Raw genomic sequence first — 22773 nt, forward strand, 5'->3', positions numbered from 1 at the left:
AAATTAAAAATTTTTTAAAAATAAATTTTTATTGTTTTTCATATTATTTTGATATGTTGATATCAAAAATTATTTTTACAAAAAATTATTTTAATTAATTTTTAAATAAAAATTAATTTAAAAATATAATTACTACCATACTCTAGCACACCCGAAGAAAACAAAGGAAGTTGGCCCAGGGGTGATGTTCAATCCCTAAAGACAAATACATCGCATACTTTGGCCCCCCTTCCATACCACCACTACTGTTCAGTGACTTACAATTCATAGATTCCTGAAACAAAGAAAACAAAAGGGCAAAAACCAAATAAGTACTCGTAAGAAAAAGGTCACTCACCACTGTTGTGGTGTGGTTGAGGGTGGAGTTATGGGTGGTTTGAAAAAAGGAGACGAAGCTTGCAGATCTGCCATGCCATGGCAGGAGGATCAGTCTTGTCATCCTCTTCAACTAACCGCGTGTCACTGTAATATGTGGGCACTGTCATGCCAACCTCACTTGATTATCAAGATCGCCTAAGCTGCTGTTATTTGACCGTTACGATGTATAAATGCTCGTGTTTTGTCAACAAAAAAGAAAAAAAAAATTCCAACCCTACACACCTTTCATTGCCGTGTGAAATACACACAGCTTACGGGAAACCTCTAAAACAAGTTATTTCCTAATCTTCCATGAGAAAAAAGATCAAATGGATTGGAAGAAAGGTTTATTTTGTTGTTCTTAGCTATTGTGTTGCTAGAATGTTGCCCCTTCAAAAAATTGCTCTTTGTTTTACGAGTCTTATAAGGTATTAAGAACTTTGCAACGACATTTAGGTTGCTACTTAGTTACTAGTTTAGCAAGTGGCAATAGTTCCAATTTAAAATGCATGGAGAAAATGCTATTCCTCATGCCCTATAACACCTCTCACAATTTATTGTAGATTTTATCTCATAACTTTCTTTTTTATTTCACCCTTATAGGGTCAAATTGGAGGCCAATTTAGGTTAATTTTTAGGGAAATGCGAGATTAAAAGACATGGGAAAAAGTTTAAAAAAAAAAAAAAAAAAAAAAAGCATATGGAAATGAGTGGCTTTAGTCAAAGTTTAGGTGAAATGTCTATTATGATCCACAATTTACAAATTATAAATATCAAGTCACTTAATTATTTTAAAATTAAGAATAAAGTAAGTTTTAATCCAAAACTTTATTTTCATTATTTATAATTTCATGGTTTGAGAGGAGGGGAGAGAGTAGCTGGATTTTCGATAATAAAGAGAAACAACCATCATTTATATTAATTTTGACATTCAAAATGGTTAATCTTGATGTCAATGGTTTCTATTCAGTAAGAGTAGTTTCACTTAGATTTTGTTTTTCACCTTAAAATTGATGAGGGAAAAACAGATGTGAGCTAGGAAATTTTTTTTTGTTTCGGAATTGATTTCAAGTTTTTGTGCGGGTTTTTTTAATGTTCTTTAAAGCCATTAATGAGTTTAACAATATATCTATGGTATTTTATAGGTTTTTTAAGTCGTAAATGGATTGAAAATTAGGTTTTTATGTCAAAAAAACTATAAACCCTGATTTTTTTTACTATCATAATGGCCTAAATCTAGACAAATACAAACGATGTTTTGTCTGACTTTTTTTTTTTTCAAAAGAATTTGGAATGAATAACATGTTTTCTACCCCAACAACCTTTTTAAAAAAAATTAGGGTTGCATGCGTCGGCCTATCCTTATAGGCCCGCCGCTAGCCTAGCTTGTCAGCCCTCAGCAACGTCTGGCTTTTTTTCAATTCTTCTTCTTTTTTTTTCTTTTTTTTTTTTCTTTTTTTTAAATTGATACATTTTTATATGTCTATTTTTAAAATAACTTCTTGATTTATATTTCAATTAATACACCTTCTTTATAAAAAAAATAAAAAATTACTTATTTAATTTTTTTTAAATAATAGCTATTTTTTAATTATTTTGTACATATTTAATTCTTGAATTAATTATTTTGATTCATCTATAATTTTTTATGTTTTATATAGATAAAATTTATTTTTAAAAATAAAAAATATTTATTTTTGGATAATATTTCTAATATGTGCAACTTTGCATAATATTTTTTATTTATTTTATTCAATTAATTTTATATGTGTCGGTTTATATGGTTATTTGATTTAACTAAAAAACTAATTTTAACAAATAAAATTATTAAATACAATTAAGTAAATAATTTATATTATAAGATTAAATATTTATATTTATATTTATTTCTTGATGTTTTCAATTGCATCTCTTGTTACCTAGATCTATACTTTTGAGCTTTAGAAAAAGTTCTTTATTTAGAAAAGGGTTAATTGATTTTTTATAATTTACTTCTTATCTGTTATCGTACATGATATGATTTGAATTTTATAATTAAAAAGAGAGAGTACACCCTACCATTTAGCAAGAAAAGTTTATCTAAAAGGAATGATGATGCTCTTATTTCCTCTCCTTTTTTATTCGGATATTTTAAGCGAAAATCTAAAAATGACGTGCTTATAGTTGACGCGATTTGGAAGGGAGGGAAAAAGTAATTTCGTCTCATTTTAAACACGCGCTTTGTGAGAGCGTGGTAAAGGAAGAAAGGGCCCAGTCAGCTTTTGCCTTTAGATGAGCTGAGCAGAGGAAAGATGTGCGCTGGCCACCGAACCCAAGGGCAAGCGGCGTGAAAGTTTGTGAGCGAAAGAAACGTGAAGCTGCTTCACTCGTGTGCACTCTGTGGGTCCGACGTGCCACGTAGAAAGTTTGTGAGCGAAAGAAACGTGAAGCTGCTTCACTCGTGTGCACTCTGTGGGTCCGGCGTGCCACGTAGAGAGTCCATTTATCTTTCAATCACCCCCGAGCATTCGACACGTAATGAGTGCGTGTCGCCTGTGCCTAGCTTCGGCCACATTCATAGTTTTTTATTTTACAAGGGTCATAAAAAAAAATAGTTAACCTTGAATCTTGTTATCTAACTTTTTATTATCTAGATGAAGTTTAAAAATAAATTATATAAAAAATTATTTTAATGTGATTTAATTAATTTAATTCATCTAAAATAATTTGATTAATTAATTAAAAAAAATTAAAAATAAAATCAAGTTAAAATTAACAAGAAAAAAACAAATTATTTATCTAATTTAAGTTTAAAATTAAATCGTGTAAAACTTATCCAGTGTGACATAGTTGATTTGGCTAGCCTAAAGGTAACCTAGTCAACCAGTAAGAAAATTTGAGATTGAAATTGAAAAAAACAAAAACAAAAACAAAGAATGACAATTAAAAAAAAAAAAAAACTAACTCTTTACTTATCTCGAGTTTAAAGTTAAACTGTTTGGAAATTATCTCAACATGATCCAGTTGACTTAACTGGTTTAAAAACAACTCAAATGACTGTTAAAAAATTTAAGGATAAAATTAAAAGAAAAAAAAAATAAAATAAAAAGGGTTGTATTGAAAAATAAATGTTTATAGATCTTCACCAGTCATATAAACAATGAATCCATAAAAAAATCTAATCCTTTAGATGTTTAGGATAATTTCCTGAAAAAGTTTACCATACTAAAAATGAAAGCCAAGGAAAAAAAGGAATTTTGCATGATCGTTATTATAATCCCCCTCCCCACACAAAAAAAAAAAAAAATCTTGTGGCTTAATCACCACTAGATCGATTTTATATAAATACTTAAACCAATTCAAATTATTTAATTTTATTTATAATTTCTTCCTGAATTGTTGGATTTTTTTTACTTATATTATTCGATGATATGGCTTAATTTGGACTAGTGGTGAATGGAGTTTTGATGGACCCTTGCTACTCAAAATAATTTCTTGTTAGATGTCCTAATTAAGCTTTAGGAGAAAAACTTTTCAAAATAAGAAATATATCAAGTCCTACTTGTAAGCAATTATAAAAGGAATGAGGGTAAGGTTGGCAGCCGTTTAGAGTGCGACTTTTTAATTAAGATGTTTGTTTACTTGAGAGTTTTAAGCATTTTATTTCCCTTTTGATTTCACAAACTATAAATCATCATGCCGAATTAATAATTTGATATATCTTTGGATATTGTTATGGTATTTTATTCAATCTTTGTATTGCTTTTTCGGTTGGTTAAGCTTGTATAAAATATGAATTATTTGTTTGTCAGCTTAATTTGGATTGATGCTGCATGGAGTCATAATGGAACTCCTTATATTAAGGTAGGTATATTTTTTAAAAAAATTTAAATTTATTTTAAATTAATATTTTTTTTATATTTTCAGATATTTTGATATATTAATGTCAAAAATAATTTTTAAAAAATATATTTTTTTTAATATATTTTAAAATAAAAAATATTTTAAAAAATAATCAATATCATATTTTCAAATACAATTAAGCAGTTAGTGTTTGATGTAATAGCTTTACAAGGAAAACTTGGCAGAATAAAAAATGTATCAATTCCTTTATTTGACTTCTATGAGTGATCATAAAAGTAACGCATGAGGTATATCTCGAGACAACCACTATATATATAAAAATATATATAAAAAAAAAAATCAAGGGAGCCCTGAAGGAGTTATGTGGTAGCAATTTGCTAGCTTTGAAGTGAAGTTTCCTATCAAGGGATTTATTTATTCAAAAGCTTTAATTATTTTATATTTCTTTTGGTTTTATGAGTTATAAGTTGTCATAATCTGCATTAACATGAAGATTATCAAAAGTTAATTGAAAATTATTAGTGAGAATAGTAATTTTTATGCACATTTAAGTTTAACACCATCATAGATCAAAGAAAAAATGAGATGAACTACTAGGGGTGATCATTTTTTGTTCGGTTTAATTTTATATAAAAAAAAAAAAGCAATCAAATTGAAATTTTAAAAAAAATGAAACCGGTTCAAACCGACCGTATTTGGTTCAGTTTTTTAGAAAAAAACCATTTAAATTGTTTTGGCTCAATTTTTCCGCTTTGACTTACTTTGTTCTGATTTAGCTCATTTTTTTTCGAAATGGGTTGTTTTCGTTGGAGACAGTATATACTTAACTCTAAGTGTCTTTTTGTAGTTTTAAAAAACAGGTTTAAAAAAATATTTAGTTGTGGTTTAAAAAAGTAGGTTTAAGAAAATATATATTTAATTAAAACTATTATGTATGGAATAGACTTTACATATAAAATAAATAAATGAAAATTCCTTATAAATTAAAAAAATTTATTTCAACTTCGATAAAATTAAGGTTTAAATAGAATTATTTTGGAGTCTAATATAAAAAAGTAGAAGCTATTTGGTTACCTAAATTATTTTTTTATTTAATTAAATAAAAAATAAAAATAATATAATATCAAACACAATCTCTAAGAATAACTTATTAAGTTCGAGTCAACCCATGTATATATATGAGAATCTATTTTCTAAAAAAGAATTCAATTGTTATTATAAATCAACATCTACGCACACGTGTATGAATAACAAACATATATCCTTTTGCAGTTTTGAATTTTGATGATTCCCATAACATATATATTTATATTAACATTGACTTAAAGTCAAAGCTTAATAGAAAAATTCTTTGAGCTTGGTTTTCAAGAAAAATAATAATATGATTCTAAAAAAAAAAATTAATAGCTTTTTTTTTTTTAAAGAGATCAAACCTTTTCCACATGAAACGATTATATTAGATATCTATTATCATTGTTGTATGAGATTACATGTAAGATGGAAAAAAAGCGGCAAGAGTTTGGCATAACGTATATAATTTTCTTATAAGCCAAAAATAATAGTATTAAAACATAGAGTGATATATATAAATATTTAAAACAACTAAATAGTATTTGATTATATAGAATGACCAATGATAATAATAACATATTATAAAAAAATATATTTCATTTATATTTAATGATTTATAACTTTTTAATTGTAATATCTCACATCAGCGGATAAAAGTTTGGTAGTTGACCTTATTAGTAGTTTTGGTTGCTAATATATTCTACGTGTTTTGGGATGTCAGGCTCAAAAGTTGGCTTACGTCACCAAGAACAAAATCATGAAGGTTGTAAGGTAAAAAACAAACAATATACAACATGTTGGGCCGAGCTATTACATTTGGTATCAAAGCCGACCTCACTGGTTATTCGGTTGTGCCGACAAAGTTGTAAGGCTCTTTAAGGGGGGTAAATTGTAATATCTCACATCGACGGGTGAGGGAATGGTAACTGGCCTTATTAATAGTGTTGGTTACTGACTTGTCATATACGTTTTGAGGCGTCAAGCTCAGATGTGGGCTCACGTTACTAAAAACAAAACCGTAAAGATTGTAAGGTCTAAAGAGAACAATATATGGCAAGTTAAGCCAGGCTGTTACACTTTTCTTCAAAGAATGGTGCTTTAGTTAAGCATTGATCCTCTTATCTTTTTTTTATATAGGTAATTAAACCTTAAACAAGGAGTCCAAGCTCAAGACTTAAAAAGCCTAGGTAGGGGTGAATTAGGGCTTTCTAAAAAGTTATAGTACTTTAAAGATTAATCTCCAATTAAGCAAAGATAGCCAAAATTAATCTCAAGCTCTTTAACAATGCTAAAATCAACAAGTAATAACAAGACACAAATTAAAATGATAGAGAGAGAGGAAGACACTCTAATTTTTCTTAGTGATTTGGATAATTATCTACTTTCTATTTGAATCTTTATTCAAGTATTTATTATCACACATGATTTTTTTAATGGATGATATCAAACCAATTACATAATTTTTTTTCGAATTTAAGATTAAACTCAGTCCTTTTACGGACTAAGAATGAAACCTATCATAAATGTTTTACAGGATCAAGATTGAACCCCATTTCTTTTACGAGCTAGGATCAAACATACACAATCTTTTTCAAAGAAAAGATTTCACTATCACTCAATGGCTCTCGATCAAAGTTACCCAAGTGGTTTCAAATGTCATTTGCACTTTCACATTGGTTTATATCTCACAAAAGAATAATCACACTTTAACAAAGAGAAGATTACAACGATTAAACCCTAGTCTTTATGGGAATGTAATCTAACACACAGGTGAAAAATTGATGTTATGCAATAAGGTTTAAAGCTTTATCAAGAGAATAAGAGAATAATCAAAGGTTTTAAAATGATAAATATCAAAGAATCAAGTATGTAAGAATATAAAAGAATAGAAGTGAGAATTGTAGAGTTGGGAGAGATCTTACATGAAAATCTATTGGGTATTTATTGAAAAATATCAAAACTAGTTGCTATAGCCAAACAAAAAATAAGTGAAGAAATTTTGCTCTCCCAAGTGTTTTTCAAGGTGTTAGAAACGATTATAGTGGTGATTTTGAGATTAAAAAAAAAAAAAAAAAAGCTGTTGCAAGAACAAGAAGAATATTTACATTTTTTTTTTTAAATTACAAGTTTTATTATCTTAATTAATAATAAATAAGTGATGTAAAAAACCAATGTTACAAGATTTTTACTTACAAGTAGACAATAAAATATTTTTGTAGCGCGAGAGCATTAATAAGTACCATGCTCTTCATTAAGTGCAAACATCAAAATATATAATGAAATATTTTTTTAAGATATATTTTTCACCATGCAATACACATTTTATGCACCACAAACACTTTTTAATGGAAACACAACAATAAAATATTTCAGGATGATAAAAATCATTTTATGATGGCAAATTATATTTCATAAATGCTTGATTACACAGTAAAAGATCTTAAATATCTTCAAGTCCAGTTTACATCTAAGAAGTTCAAAGTTTTAATTAATTTGATGTGGAATAATTTCTACAACAATAATACTTTGACACGAACATTAAATACTGAAATAATACTTTAACAACATTAAATATTGTTATGTTGAAAACAAATAATTCAGTATGAAGAAGCTATAATATGACAAATGGTTCCCCATCTCCTCTGGTTACTCCAAGAACATCATAATTCTCTCAAGGGTGCATGATGAGGATCTACGCTTGGTTCCTGAAATTGGGAACAAAACAATGGATCATACTGATCTCGCTAGCCTGTGAGATTTTGTGTCGTGAAAAAAATCTGAAAACTGGAAAAGTCATCTGGTCACTCATTCTCACTCTCATTTCACCAAGAACTTAATGATTAAACTAAGTTGAATACATAATTATATATCACAAAGACTAATCAAATAAATCTGGTTTTTTCCTCACCTTTTCACCCTCTCACAGTTCTTGCTGTGTTCCTTTTCGTTTCTTCAAGTTTTAATTATTGGGGTTGGTGAGTTGAAGAACTCCCAAAACTAATTGCTTGTGAGATGCCATGCGGGTTTTCAACTAATTATTCATTGCTAATACATTAATTGGCAGACAACGTCTTCTCATCTGCTATATTCCTTTTTGTTTTTTTGCCCGTCCATGAATGTACCCAGGTGTTCTTCCATTTTAAAAAAAATAATAATTGCAGGATCAAGAAGCCAGATAACATTTTCTATTCGCTATAGAAAATGTCGTTTGCAATCTTGGATGCTTAGATCAATATAAAAGTCTGGTATTTCGTGGGAATTGTTTTTTAAAATATTTTTCGCTTGGAAATACATTAAAATAATATTTTTAATTATTTAAAATTAATTTTTTATGTTAATATATCAAAACAATCTAAAAACACTATAAAAATTAATTTAAATAAAAATTTAAAACTTTTCAAAAATACAATTCAACCGACTTTCAAACACTCAAATATCCTAACTTGGTTTTTACAGAATCTGAACAGGCTCGTATATAATATGGAAAAGTCATGCTTTTGTACCTTCCTATATTTTTATGCTTTGAGTGTGTGGGTGGCATCGAACTCCTCCTCCTTTTCAAGAAATGGAAAGGGTAGGAAATGAGGGGTATCAGTTCTGTAGGGCCCTATTGTCAATACCATGGCATTTATGAGATATATTCAAACTAGGCCTCATTTGACTCCCTCCCTTCCACCAAGCAACATACAGGCTGTTTTTAGGGTTCTTGGTAGTGGATGGGTTTTGTTTCTTTCAAGTGAACCTATGACACAAAACCAAGAGGTAAGGTTAGTCGTCATTTGTATTTTTGTGCCTTGGTAAATAAGAAAATGAGAAGGAAAGAAGACTATGTTTGTTTTCTGGAAAGTGATTTTTAAAAATTATTTTTCAAACTTTCTTGTGTTTATTTGCTATTAGTAAAGTTGGTCAACGGAAAAATACTTTTCAGTTCAAAAAAAAAATTGACTTGGTTTCCAGAAAAGTATTTTCCTGAAAAATTTGGATGGAAAACACTTTCTGAAAGTTGTGAAAAATTTAGAAATTCATATTATTTGCTGATTATATCAAATTTGATCATCAAACTTTTGATTGCTATATATATTTTGTTTTGAATATTTATTTTTCAATTTCATCTCTTAAAATTTTATTTTTATATTAACATTGGTCCTCATTTTTATAATTGTTATTTGCTTTTCTGTTATTATTTTTTTATTGAAATTTTTTATATATCAAATTTGATCCTCATTCTTTTAATTGTTACTTATTTTATTTGAAATAATTTATGAAATGATAATTATTATTATTTTAATTTCTTCATCTTTCATTTTTTTTTTTATGTTTTAGATTTGATCTTATTATTTTGATTATTATTTATTTTATTTGAGATAATTTATGAAATTATATATTTTTTTCAATTTCATTCTCATTCAACTTTTTTTTGTAAATTTGTTCTTCATTATTTTAATAAACTTGAGAAAAATAAAATATTAATAAGTTATTTTTTAGCTTCATTTTCCATGATATAATTAAACACTGGAAAGTGTTTTTTAACAATTTTTCATTATACTATTAAATATTAAAAAACAATTTATTTTTTTAAAATTTATTTTTTAAAAATAAACTATTTTCAGTAAACAATCGGTATAAAAAACGAGAGTTCTCTGAATTAAATTAACTGTCCAGCTTGAGCTACAGTATTTACATATGCATTTAAGGTCCCATAAATCAAGTGGGGTTGATCACAGATCTAAATTAATCCAAGAGTTAGACCACTAGGCTGAAGGTGATGGAGATTGATTTTTCCAAGAATTCTGTGTTGACCTGTAAAGTGATGGCGAGATGATCTTGTAATCATCATCTACTTGGTGTGGCCTTTACTACCAAATAAAGCATCTGCTTTTTGAAGAATCAGCACCAGCTTCAACGCAACTTTGCTTCTTCACCTTGGCCCTTTTCTCTCCTCGCTTTTTGCATCGTCTTGGAAGTTAAAAAAGTAGTAATATATGCAGAGTGCCCCCCGGCATCGATAAAATAAAGCATTCTTCTTACTGTTTTTGCTGCAATATCCTCTTCTGTCCAAGTCTATTTTCATTGGATTCGCCTACCCCATACTTCCTTCTTTCATACTGGAAGCCTCTCGTACGCCCTGCATGCAGCGGCTCTGTCGTTATCATGGGGTCCGATAGACTTTAAAGAGAGTGCAGAGTCGCTGCCCTGTCACCGTCCTTGACCTTTCTTCTTTCATTTTGATAAATGATATGATATGAAAGAGCCAGCAGCGAAAACCGCAGGCTTGAAGCAAACGGGAATGGTACAGGATAAATTTTGAATACCATGGATTTTCATATATTGCACATTTGCACTTGCAGAGAGAATAAATAGTGTTTTAGACATGTGTCATGGTAATTCTAGCTCCGTCTTACTGTCTTCAATTTTGTTCAGACCCGAACCCAAATGCACGACCTAACCCAGATTGGGATGATCGGCATTCGGAGAAGGGGACGATACGTGGCCTGTATTCGAACCCAACTCTGCGACTCGATCCAGTTTAACTTGAACACATGAAATCAGCAGTCAATCCTCTGATGAAATAACAAGTGAAAATCTAGGGAGCAGCTGATTTCAATGGCCATGTGCCAGGTACATGCAACCAGTGCTCCAGTGTCTATAGATAGCAATTACAGAACAGAGAAGAAGAAACTAGAGGTAATAAAAACTGAATCATTGCTACTTCAAGTCCCACTTCATCCGTAGGGGATTTTTACAAAGAAAACAAATTCAATTGAATGATTTCAAGTCATTCTATGAAAGATGAGACTATCTTATACTGCTATATAGCGTGTGATAAGATTTCACAACAAAGAGCTATCGAGAACACATTTGAGCAGGACCAGCTCATTATTAATGCTGATTAAATTACACGGATGGGAAATATTTGTTTAGATTAAAGGGCAGGGAGTAGAATTCCTCACTCCTTGTATCACCCTTGAATGATTTGAATTTGGCCCACCAGTGCTTACCCCTGTCTTTCCTTATTGAACTATCTTTTTTATGCAGCGTGTTGTCCAGGAAGTAGGCCACGCAGCCCGCCACAAATGCTTCTGATGAGAAAGGAACGTTTATAATATCGTTGAACTGCCAATTAAGAAGAAAAAAAACAAAAAATGCTTATCAGCCACTGGCAAGGTTTTCACAAAAGCAAAGACAGATCAGGGGTTGAAAATTTTCATTCATACCCATCTTGCACTTGTGTTGACCGGACCAAAGCCCTTAATTGCAGTGTACTCATTAAAGTACTGTGGCACCGATAACCCAATGAAAATAGAGAAGCCTAGTATGAACTTTGTTCGGAAGCTGTTGAGATTACAGAACTGAAGAAAGCTAAGACCACCAGCACCTGGAAATCCATAGTGAAAAGGACAAATCATTTTACAAAACCAATGACTCTATATCAGAGATTCATGTATGCTTGTGAATCAAAATATCAAGATATACATACCCACGTAAGCAAAGAAAAGGCAATATAAACCGGCAATAATGGGTGATGGAATTGAAGCAAAGACTGCCCCAAATTTTCCTGCACATTAATGCAAAGTCGATGTAAGTTGGGAATGGTATACCAACAAAATGAATCATACATCAATACAAAAGGCATTCAACAAACTCATTTATTGACTTACCAAGAACAGAGAAGAAAATCATGAATCCTGCAGATATCTGGACAACCCTTCGGCTGCCAACTCGTGTTAAGGCCAAGAGACCAGCATTCTCTCTGCACAGGTAAAGCACGAGTCAATTTTGAAGTTACTTTATCTAAATTGATAAAAGCTCGGCTCTCGAAAGGCTTTCTTAGTGAATCTTACACGGATACAGAAGATCCATTTCCAGTTCCAAACAGCCCAGAAAGCAAAATGGCGACTCCCTGATGTAGAAATAAAATGTTAATAACAAATGTGAAAAACTCAAAATCCATCAGAATTATAACTCGCCAATGTGAAGATCAATTGCATGCAGAAAAGACATGCTTTTGAATGACAATTGACTCATGTGAAAATCAAAGTTACAGGAATTTGCTTGTCCAACTCCCAGGAAGGACAATGAAATTCTGGTTTCACAGACAGAACAACCATCGTTGTTCTTTCTGCTTCAAAAATATAGTAATCACCAGAATATACAGCTAAAAGTTCCGTATATAAATATCCTTTTCTTGTTCTTATTTAGGATAGATTTGCTAGGGAGGGTAAAGGAGGTGAAAATTACCCTAGGGGCTTGTACTCTCTTGGGTTTGGAAGAGTAGAGAGAATTGTTAAAGGGGTTACCAATTAACACATTTTGGGGATTTAATTGTTAATCTTCAAGAGGGAGCGGTAAAAGCTTTTCAAGGGAGGAAGACGTCTCTTATATTTTATCCTTCTTGAAGCTAGCACCCATTACCTGTCTTTTCCATACACTTTGCATTACAGACCCCCCGATATATATTTCTTTGAAATTATTTATATTTCAAATTTTGATTTAACTCTTATTGGGCCAGCTGACACTCATAATTTTACAAGACTCTTATCAAGCACTCATAAAACAACACAACCTAACACTCTTTACACCCTTAAAACTTGATGTGTTAATATTTCACCTCCATTCTTTCCATTCTGCACGCAACTGCACATAACAGTGGCTAGGTATAGCACTTTTCAAACAAATCTTGGAAATGAAAAGGTCTGTCTTGCTGTCATGAAAGGTTGGGAGGGACTTGGGGGGGGGGGTGTTTGATCATTCAACAGCTTGAAAATGAAAAGTCACCTACTTTTCAGATCAAATAAAATGTTCAGCTACACAACAGTAAGTTTATACACTGGAGTGCATATTTGATGCATGCTGCAGCAAAGCATGAAAAAGACAAGCATTCACAAAATATCATAGACACAAAAACAACCTTTCAAAACTTAAAAATGCTGTTTCAATTACAAAGAACCAATTATTTTATTACCTGCCAGCCAACACCACGGCTAAGAACAGAAGGTGGCATAGGAGTTGCACTTGCATACCTTGATACAGCAATAAATGCGCCAGTGGACTGCTTATTCATGAAAAGTAATTCAGTTAACTTACAAGATTAAATAACACAGGCAAGTAACATGTATAATCCACAGAATGAATGCTTGAACTGCATCACATGTGCAAAAATGAAAAACCAGAAAAGAACAAAATCAATTAAAAACGTTGAAATTATGAAAATTATGGTTTCCAAGAAGAACTTCTATCAATCTCTGGAAACTATTATTTGTCAGCTCATCCACATTACAACAATCAAATGATTTATTATTGTATTGGTACCGCTAGTATGGGATAGGCATTTACAATGACTTATTATTAAAATAGAAAATCAATGAATGGAAAAATAATATCAGCAAACTAGCAACAGTTGTGATGTTATTGTGTGATGTACTTTGATTCTTAGGTTAGGGCAATAGCATAGGATATGCATGAGGGAGAAGTGAAAATTTGAATGGAAGAATGCAAACCTCTACAAGAGCAACAAAGGAAGCCATCATCATGGCAAAAGCTTCACCAGCATCAAATGAAGGTGCTCCCCATTGAAAGGGATATGGAACTCTTATCCTGCAAACCCATAATTCCAATAAGGAACACTTGATGCCATCCCACAATGCTAAGTCATGAAAAAGTACATTATGCTACATTAAAGCAAAATTAAGCTTTAATCAAACTCTTCATCCGCTAATACCAATTAGAACCCAAATTACCCAGATGATTCAATGAAATGTGCTAGGAATGAAAACAGTTAAGATGAAATTTGTCATAATTTGGGTTCTAATCAGATAATTGCATCACAAGCACTTCCCAATTGGACTATGACAACTAGTTCATCCAAGCAGTCTCCACCTATGGACCATCTAACTCTTGCCTTTCAAAATCAGCTTTTCCATGTTCAGACATAGCAACCAAGCTCATCAACAGAGGAAATGAGTAAAAAGAGCATTTAATTCACACTTTGATTTTCTCTTGGATAAAATGAATTGGTAAAGTCCACTGTGTTCAACCTCTTCCTATACTGGTTTTACTCTTTGTGCAGCAGAGTACCTCAATTAACACACCGACAGGGATTTACAATCAATAGAAAGGACCATTGTAAAGGGATTACCAGGTAATCACGAGCCATGCCTATAGGTAGAAAGAAGAAATAATGACAAGTAAAGATCCACCTATAGCACTACTGGATATGGTCCAGCAGTGCAGGACATGGTTGATTTCCTAGGTGGCTCAAGTTCGAATCATTCCCCTGTAAACCAGGAAAGAAAAGATCCCCCATATAAAGGATAAGCCAAGAAGTAAATGCTAAATCATGCATCTGTTTTAAGATGCAGTGACTAACCATGGAGAACCATTTATAAGCCCAGCACGATCAGTACGGCAAGTTACTTGTGTCCTCGGTGGTGCATCATTATATGCACCACCCACTGTGAGCAGATGAGCATAAATCCATACAATCACCACTGCGAATATGACAGCAAAACGATCAAAGATGTGTCTTCCTGACTTTATCAAATGGGGCATGTACTGCAAAACAGACAGTGACAATTAACTATTCATCCTAACAACAAATATTAGTAATAAAGTAATAATTAGTCAAAAGCAAGAGATGACAAAACACAGCGTGATCAGAATAGCTACAACTGGATCCATAAAACAGCACAATACCTGTGAAATAAATACTAAAATGATAAGCTCTGGAAGGCCAATCTCCACGCATTTGGCGACCTAAACATTTCAATGTAAAACTTAATACCCACTGGTAACTAGTTTATACATAATATGCATGTGCATGAATATGCAGCAGACGGAAGCTTACCCCAGGAAACCCAAGCTCATACAGCCCAAAACCAACAAGGGCTACCAAAGGAACAGCTGACAGTGGACTTAAAAACCTGCAGGAAAAAAAAAGAGCAACCTTGTAACTTTCTCCACTATGATGCAGTAGACTCTGCCAAAGTGAACATTACATATGGCATAAAGATGCAAATGAGCTACAGGATACGCCAGAGCTTTCCATTGATCAGAAGTTCTGTTGATTCGCAATACATAGATGATGATTCTATATGTTAACCAATCATTATATCTTCTTAGCATTAAATGCAATTGATCACAGGGTGCAAGCACTGCTAAAATATAAGTATCAGTTCTGGTTCTGAACTAACCTGGTGACATTACGCCAAAGGCCACTGAAGCCTAGAACAATCTGGAGAGTTGAAGCAACAATGAGAGCACCTTGTGTTGCACGCATAATCCTCTTAAATTTCTGTGTAGGCATTAAAAGTCGTCATGAAGCTACTAACAGGACATTTATCAGTAAGAGTAAAGTGGTGGGAGGGTCAGGTTAAAGTATATAATACACCCCTGCCCAGTCTATTTCAGACGTGAACCATTGAAATAGTGCAGCAAAAATTTTAACTGGGAATTAATACTAGCTCTTCTATATCATTAATAGAAAGGTGCCACTTGACATTCCAAACTACGACAACTTCATACAGCAGAAAATGGCTAGAAATAAAACCTCAACAGGATCTGGTTCATCACTAAATCGACCAGCAAGGATAATTGAAATTGTGGTTGGGACAAAGGTGTAAGAGCCTCCAATAACAGCAGGCAAACGAGTGCCAAACAAACTCTGGAGCAACGTGTTCAGACCAGCAACAAGGAGAAGTGTCTGGATCACCTCCGCCTTCTCTTTCTACAAAAACAACAATAAGACCACCATACTCAGTTAAAGATAAACACGAAATATCTGCATAAAGATTTTTTTTCCTCTGGCCTTACATTTCCTCCTCCCATCTGAGGAACGAGAGCAGAAGGGATGAGAACAGTAGTTCCAAGCATCACAAGGTAATGTTGGAAACCAAGTAGGATAGCTTCCGCTGCAACACACAATCTTGAAATAATCAAATGGAGGCAAACCCATTTCAGCGATGTATAAAAATAAGCAAACACAAAAATACTTGGTCCATTTTCAAACACTGTTAAAAAAAAAGATCACTGACAAAAAACAGGAAAAAAATACCAAATCTAATTTTTTTGGGAAAAAAAAAAAAACCAGAAAAAAGGACAGATTTCCTTAAAATAGAAATTGCAAAAAATAAAATGAACAGATAAACAAATATATATATATATATATATATAGTTGATCAAAAAAGTAGTTGGGTTTTTTTCTTCCTTTTTTTTTGTTTTTGAAAGGTGGGTTAGTGTATGCGGAATCTTGACAGAAGAAAAGAGTAGGTTTATTTGGAGCTTTTGAAAGAGTATATACCATAAAGAAAGCACAAAAGGATGCTTTGAAGTAAAAACAAGATTCAGTTCAGAGATAACAAAATTATACTTGAAAAAAAGAAGAAAAAAGAACGAGATAACAAATACTCACGCCATGGAGGTGGACTCGTAATGCAATAATAAATGTTGGGAAGCTGCTCCTTTGGTGGATGTGGTTGTGGCTCCTCAGCCTTTCCTCCTCCTCCAGCCATCAACCCCTTCTTTCTTTACGAAACTGTCTTCTTTCTTTCTTTCTTTCTTTCTTTCTTTCTTTTCAAAAAAAAAAGAACAGCAACAAAAGAGAGATTCAAAAGGTGAGCGAAGATGTAGTAAGAGGAAGCAGAACCCAGATCCCAAATCTCACAGGAAAAAAAAAAAAAAAAAAAAACAGGGAAGCAAAAACAGTACTGAACTCAACTCAACAATGTGAGCAGGACCCAGAAATGAGTGAATCAACTCACTCTCACTCTCTCTCTCTCACTACTCCTACGACTACAGCTATAGCTACCCATAAAGCATATAATAAGGAGGGGAAAACAGAGGAAAAGAGAGTAAAATAGTTTAAAAAATTATAAGAGGCAAAGAAAAGTACCTTTTGAACAACGGCTACTCCTTTATCTATCTTGAAAGCAAGAATTTGAGGTCAAATGCAAATCATGCACCCCACACCCCTCTTCGAAAGATAGGGGAAAAAAAAAAAAAAGATGCAGTTCTTCTCTGGAGGTTGAAAGAGAGAAGGAAAATACCAGATGTTTTTTAAAAAAAAAAAAAAAAAACAAGCAAGAGATGTCTATAAAAAAAAAACAGTGTGGAAGGTGTGAGGTGAAATCTCTCTCTCAACATTTTTATTAATAAAGTGAAGCTAAGCTGCACACTCCACCGAATATTATTTAATGGGACGTGGATATATAATAGTGGCTCCTTTTTAAATTATTTTTAATATTAATATATTAAAATAATTAATTTTAGAAGGAAAAAAAAAACTTAAATTTTAACCTACTCCCAAACACCTCTTAATGATATATTATTATTATACGTACCAACCGGTAATCACTTGCCATTGATGTTATTCTGTTATACAAGCAATTACGGTCATCAAAATCATGGAAGGGATCAAGGAAGTCGTTTAATTTATTTTAATCAGAACGGCAGCGTTTTGGGCATTTGCCTTCACTTGAGGCGGAATCAAGCTCTCCGTAATTAACTTCCCGATAAGGATGCACGGATGTTTGGGATAATAATAGATATTCGTTTATTTTTAAATATTTTAAACAATCTAGAACTATCAAAAAAATAATTAATTAATTTAAAACAAAAATAATTAAATTTCTCGAAGCCAAACACCTCGCAGTATTGCAACCAACCCCTAGTTTTTGATGTTCAAACCATAGTTTTGAAACCCGATCCGGTGGTCGACCCGATCTAATGATCAGGTCACGGGTTAAATAGATTGACCTGGGTCAACCCAAAAAAATTTATAAAAAAAAACTCTCACACTAAAGCACTCTTTTCTATTCTCTCATTCCCCAACACGCACACACGAAAAAAAAAATAGAAAACCTAGAGAGTAAAAGAGAAATTAATTAACTTTTCTCTTCTAGCTGCTGGTGACTTCTTCTTCTCTGGCAATAGCACCTTGGTCACATACCAATTGTGAGCCTCAATCTCCAACAACAGCACGCACACCCAAAACAAAAGGAGACTGAAGGTCTCCAAACATCTTGGTTGATGAGGGGCACTTCTTCACATTCAGATAAGAAGAATCTTGCTTGGTCTTTTTCGCGAGAATCTTTTTTCTTGCAGAACTCTGCGTCCTGGGACTCAATGCTATTGCTGCCATTGCTTGAGTCCTTTGCAACAGCAGGTAAGTTCAGATCTTGCTGTTCCGGATTGGTGTTTGTCTCCAAGTGAATCGATCCTTGGATGATGAACTCAGAGAGATCGGGTTTCAGCCGGGTTTGCCCCGGTCAACCCACCGAGTCGACCGGGTTTTGCCGGGCCAATTCCTAAACGGGTTTTTACTTAGATCCGGACCGGTCCCAGGCCCGGGTCAGCCGGATCCCGGGTCGACCCGCCGGGCCAGTCCGGGTATCAAAACTATGGTTCAAACTTCAAAGCATACGTTCTTTGCATGAAAAGACGAGAATAGCATTTAAAAGTTGGAGCGCATGTGGTTTTTGTCCAGGCGTTCGACGCCTAACGTGGAATTATTGGAGGCTGGCAACCTGGGGGTAGATTGGACAATATGCTGATGATAACGTGTGGGTTTGTGTAGCAGAAGAATATCGGGGGTGCCCCACAGAGGGGGGGGACCCAAAAGAGGGAGGAGGGTCAAAAGGTAACAGCCGACACATTCTCTCTCCCTTATCAGCAGTAACCCCCCCAGTCCCTGCTGTCTGTAGGACTCGATTTTTTTCACTGACAGCTGGCAGCCCCTTGGCTTGTTCTAGGGAGAGGGAGAGGGAGAGGGAGAGGGAGAGGGAGAGAGGTTTTCTGTTTTTGGGGCAAAGCAAAACACTAGCGAAAATAAATGAAGATAGCTTACGTAGTAGCGCACATGCCCTCTAAAGGCTGGTTATTGCGTTGTTGTTGGATTGTTTTCTACGTGATTAAAAAATAAGTAAAGTTTCTTTAATGATTCAATCTAGTATGCGTTATGACCATCTTCACTTAAATAAGTAAATGTTAAGGGTTGATTCGAATCCATCTCCAATGAAGATTAAAGAAGTAGAGAGTAGAACAGCTTTTATATATATATATATAGCCTTGAAAAGTAGATGAAGGTGAGGTAGGAGGTAACACATGCCCGTTTGTTTACACGACAGCCTTTGCTTTTAAAACAAACTATATAATATATTTAGTAATGTTAAAACTCGTTTTTATTAATGGTGTGAGACCCGTATGAAATTTGTTTTATCATAAATTTGTAGAAAGAAGCTAAATTGCGTCCTACTAAGTGTTTCTACTGTTTCGGCCAGATCATAATAGAGTGTTTCCTTTATTTTGGACGGACCAGGTCTGATCCAAATCTAAATGCATTAAACCGAGTTCGATCCAGTTAAAAAATCAATTTTTATTTTTATTTTTAATTGTGTTTTACTTGAAAAATTAGAATGAGATCTCACGTAGTATTTGTAGAATTTGATCGCAATTCCAATTTTATTCCTGATGATATTTTACCTGATGTTGTTGCACACTTAATAAATCAAGAAAAACTGTAATCCTTGTCGAATGGATTTCGTATGTGATCGAATTATAGATAGTTTAATGGAACAATAAAAAATATTTTATATAAGTATTATTTATTTCATGATGTAATAGCAGTAATTAAATCTATAGTATTTAAATTAAAAACCATCAAGATATATACATATATATATATATATTAATTATTTTATAACCTCAATTTGAAAAGTATTCTTTTAACCAAACATATTAAACTTTTTTTTTCAACCTCAATTTCAATTACAGTTTTAACCAAACATGTATAAATATCAAATTAACCTTAATCAAAAATACTTTTTATAATACAATTTTTTTCAAAACACAACAACAACTATCTCAATATCAAATACATTTGAAGGCATGATCCCAAGTGAATTGGAAGGATTGGAGTAGTTTATTTTTGTGTTTTAAAAATATTTTTTTAAAAATTAATTTTTAAAATTATTTTAATGTATAATATTAAAAATAATTTTTAAAAAATATTATTTTAATATATTATAAAATAATTATTTTAAAAAAATAATTATTACACTCCCGATGACCACCAAAATCCTGAAAGTCTTGACTTTTGTTGCACAAATATGTCAAGATGCGTGTTTGAATTCAGGGGCGCTCTCCACCGACTTGATTTTTTTTGTGACCATGCTAACCTCTGTTTCCACGTTTTATCTCTGTTGCGAGTTAAGCTACATTTTACATGCTGAACCGTTGTCGTTCATTTATTGATAGCGACACTTTCTTGCTTACTTTAATAACGCTCAAATTAAAGCACTTTAATATCCATTCTTCTTTCGCTCCATGTGATAATGCTGTTTACATTGTTTTTTCTTGAAAAATATCAAGTTAATAAGTTTTTAAATATTTTTTATGATTTTAATGTGTTAATGTTAAAAATAAAAATATATATCAATAAATAAAATTTTAATGCAAAAATATTCTTGTATTTTTATTAAATTTAGACTAATAAAAACATATATGAATAAACATGCTGATGATTAAGTTTAGGTTAATATCCAAAAGATTTACTTTATGGGGGGTTGTACGTTATTAGCTTTATATATTGCTCTTGTATTATTTATTTATTCAGTATGAGATTCTTGGTTTTTTAATATATTTCAAAACAACGTGAATTTTTGTATATTTATTTATTTAGTACGATATTCTTTTTTTTTATTTGGTAATCGTGGGTATCCAGGCTAATTTACACGCATTTCAACTAATTCTCTAGGATCCTGAAGTTAACAATCATATAAGCTAGGAGTGAGTAAAAAAACTGAAAAACCAATAAACCCGAGAAAACCGGAAAAAAATAACAAAAAAAACCGAACCATGAAAAAAATCGATTAAAATTAAAAAAAAAATCAATCGGTTCGGTTTTTATAAGCCTAAAATCGAAAAAACCAAACTGAAAAAAAAAAAAAAAAACTAAGTCAAAACCGAGCCAAACTAGCTTGAACCAGTTTTTGTCCTACCAAACCGAATTGAAACCGGTCGATTTGAACCAGTTTCTATTTTTTTTAATTCGGTTTGGTTATTTTTTTTATAAAAAATAAACCGAACTTAAAATGATCACTCCTGATATAAACCTTCAGCAACCCTAAAATTTATAACACTCGAACCGACTTGTATGAAGCAAATTTATTATTTAATTGGTTGAGCTGGGGTTGAGCATTTTCTATTCGGTCTGGTTTTGGACCAAAATAAACAACCAAAGCAATTTTTTAAAAAAGTTTTTGAACCGAACCGAAAACTGGTTCAAATCGATTAATTTCAGTTTAGTTCAGTTTTTTTTCTTCCAAACTAGTTCAAACCGAAATGCAATGCTAAGATGCCATCCTTTAAGAATCAACAACGTTGTTCTCATTGTTAAAACTTCTTGCAAAGGAAAAAATAATTGCAAAAAAACAGTATCAGTTTTTAGCAATCACTACTTTGATTTTTCTGGAAACTTTTCAGCTTCTAGACTCAAAATAATCCCTTTCAGACAATTAGGCGGGATTTTTTATGCACCCATGAAAGAGAATCAAGTAAATCAATGGAAGAATCATCAACAATTTATCTCTAACATGACAACTTTGAGAAATGAGACACAAAAAGTATGAAAGATTGGAAGAGAAGAAAACAAATTTTACTCAAATATTGAAATATTAAAACTTTACCTGTAATGAGTTAACGTTTCCTTTACATTGAGAGATGAGAGACATAGAAAGCATAGAAGCTATGAATGAAAGGGACTTTTCAAATTGTAAAAGCATTCAAAGAGTTAATGGAAAGGGAGGGTGCTACTATGTGAAAGGAAAATAAATAATAAATGGTTTGCTAGGGTTGTTGACTAATAAGAGGAAGGAGGCCATCCACAACTTTTTTTTTTCATTTTGAAACCGAACTGTTTGGTTCGGGTTGGCCGGTTTAGGCACATCAAAACTGGAAATTGAACTGAACTGAATATTTTTTTAAATATTTTAACCGGTTCAATCTGTTTTTTTACCGGTTTGGTTTTTATGATTATTTATTTTTATTTTTTTAATTAAATTAATTTTTTAATTTTTTTATTTAACCCTAGCTTAATAATCATTGAGGATATTTGGTATAAGATGATTTTCAGTACAAGATTCTTGAATAGATGTTAGATGGTTGTCTCATCAACAAATTCTTCTTTTATGATTAGATAGAAAGTGCTGATGACCAATCATTGTGAATCTTTTAATTGGTTATTGATTTTTTTATTAATATTTTATAAGTTTTTATTTTTTTGTAATTAAAAAAAAATTACAACTAGAAACTTAATCATTGTTAGAGACAAAAATAGTAGCCTTGCAAATCGAATAAAATATGAATCTATTTGGAATAACGCCAAAAAAAAACAAAGAAAAAAACAAAAGAAAAATAAAGATAAAGGACAGCTGTAAATAAAGTAATAAAGAAGAACTATAAATTTTAACAGGTAAGAGAAAACGATAAATATTGTGAATAAACTGCATA

General features: G+C 32.0%; 1 protein-coding gene across 5 annotated transcripts; it reads right to left on the reverse strand.

Moving 5' to 3' along the window:
* Positions 1-10951: 10951 nt before the first annotated feature.
* Positions 10952-17378, reverse strand: LOC118044559 (nucleobase-ascorbate transporter 6). 5 transcript variants are annotated; one of them, XM_035052908.2, is made up of 15 exons: positions 17159-17362; positions 16679-16836; positions 16081-16178; positions 15818-15994; positions 15462-15562; positions 15116-15191; positions 14965-15024; positions 14639-14823; positions 13770-13866; positions 13235-13321; positions 12114-12172; positions 11931-12022; positions 11750-11827; positions 11487-11647; positions 10952-11385 (listed from the first exon to the last, which is right to left on the reverse strand). In XM_035052908.2, exons 2-15 carry the CDS (start codon positions 16776-16778, stop codon positions 11167-11169), a joined length of 1590 nt encoding a protein of 529 aa, XP_034908799.1. In that variant the 5' UTR covers positions 16779-16836; positions 17159-17362; the 3' UTR covers positions 10952-11166. The 5 variants fall into 5 exon arrangements, with proteins under 5 accessions (XP_034908799.1, XP_034908801.1, XP_034908802.1 ...); XM_035052910.2 differs by having other exon boundaries at positions 16679-16824; positions 17159-17361; XM_035052911.2 differs by having other exon boundaries at positions 16679-16828; positions 17159-17361.
* Between the last annotated feature and the right edge of the window lie 5395 nt (positions 17379-22773).

The sequence above is a fragment of the Populus alba genome, chromosome 12 (genome assembly GCF_005239225.2).
Source record: "Populus alba chromosome 12, ASM523922v2, whole genome shotgun sequence".
Taxonomy (NCBI): domain Eukaryota; kingdom Viridiplantae; phylum Streptophyta; class Magnoliopsida; order Malpighiales; family Salicaceae; genus Populus; species Populus alba.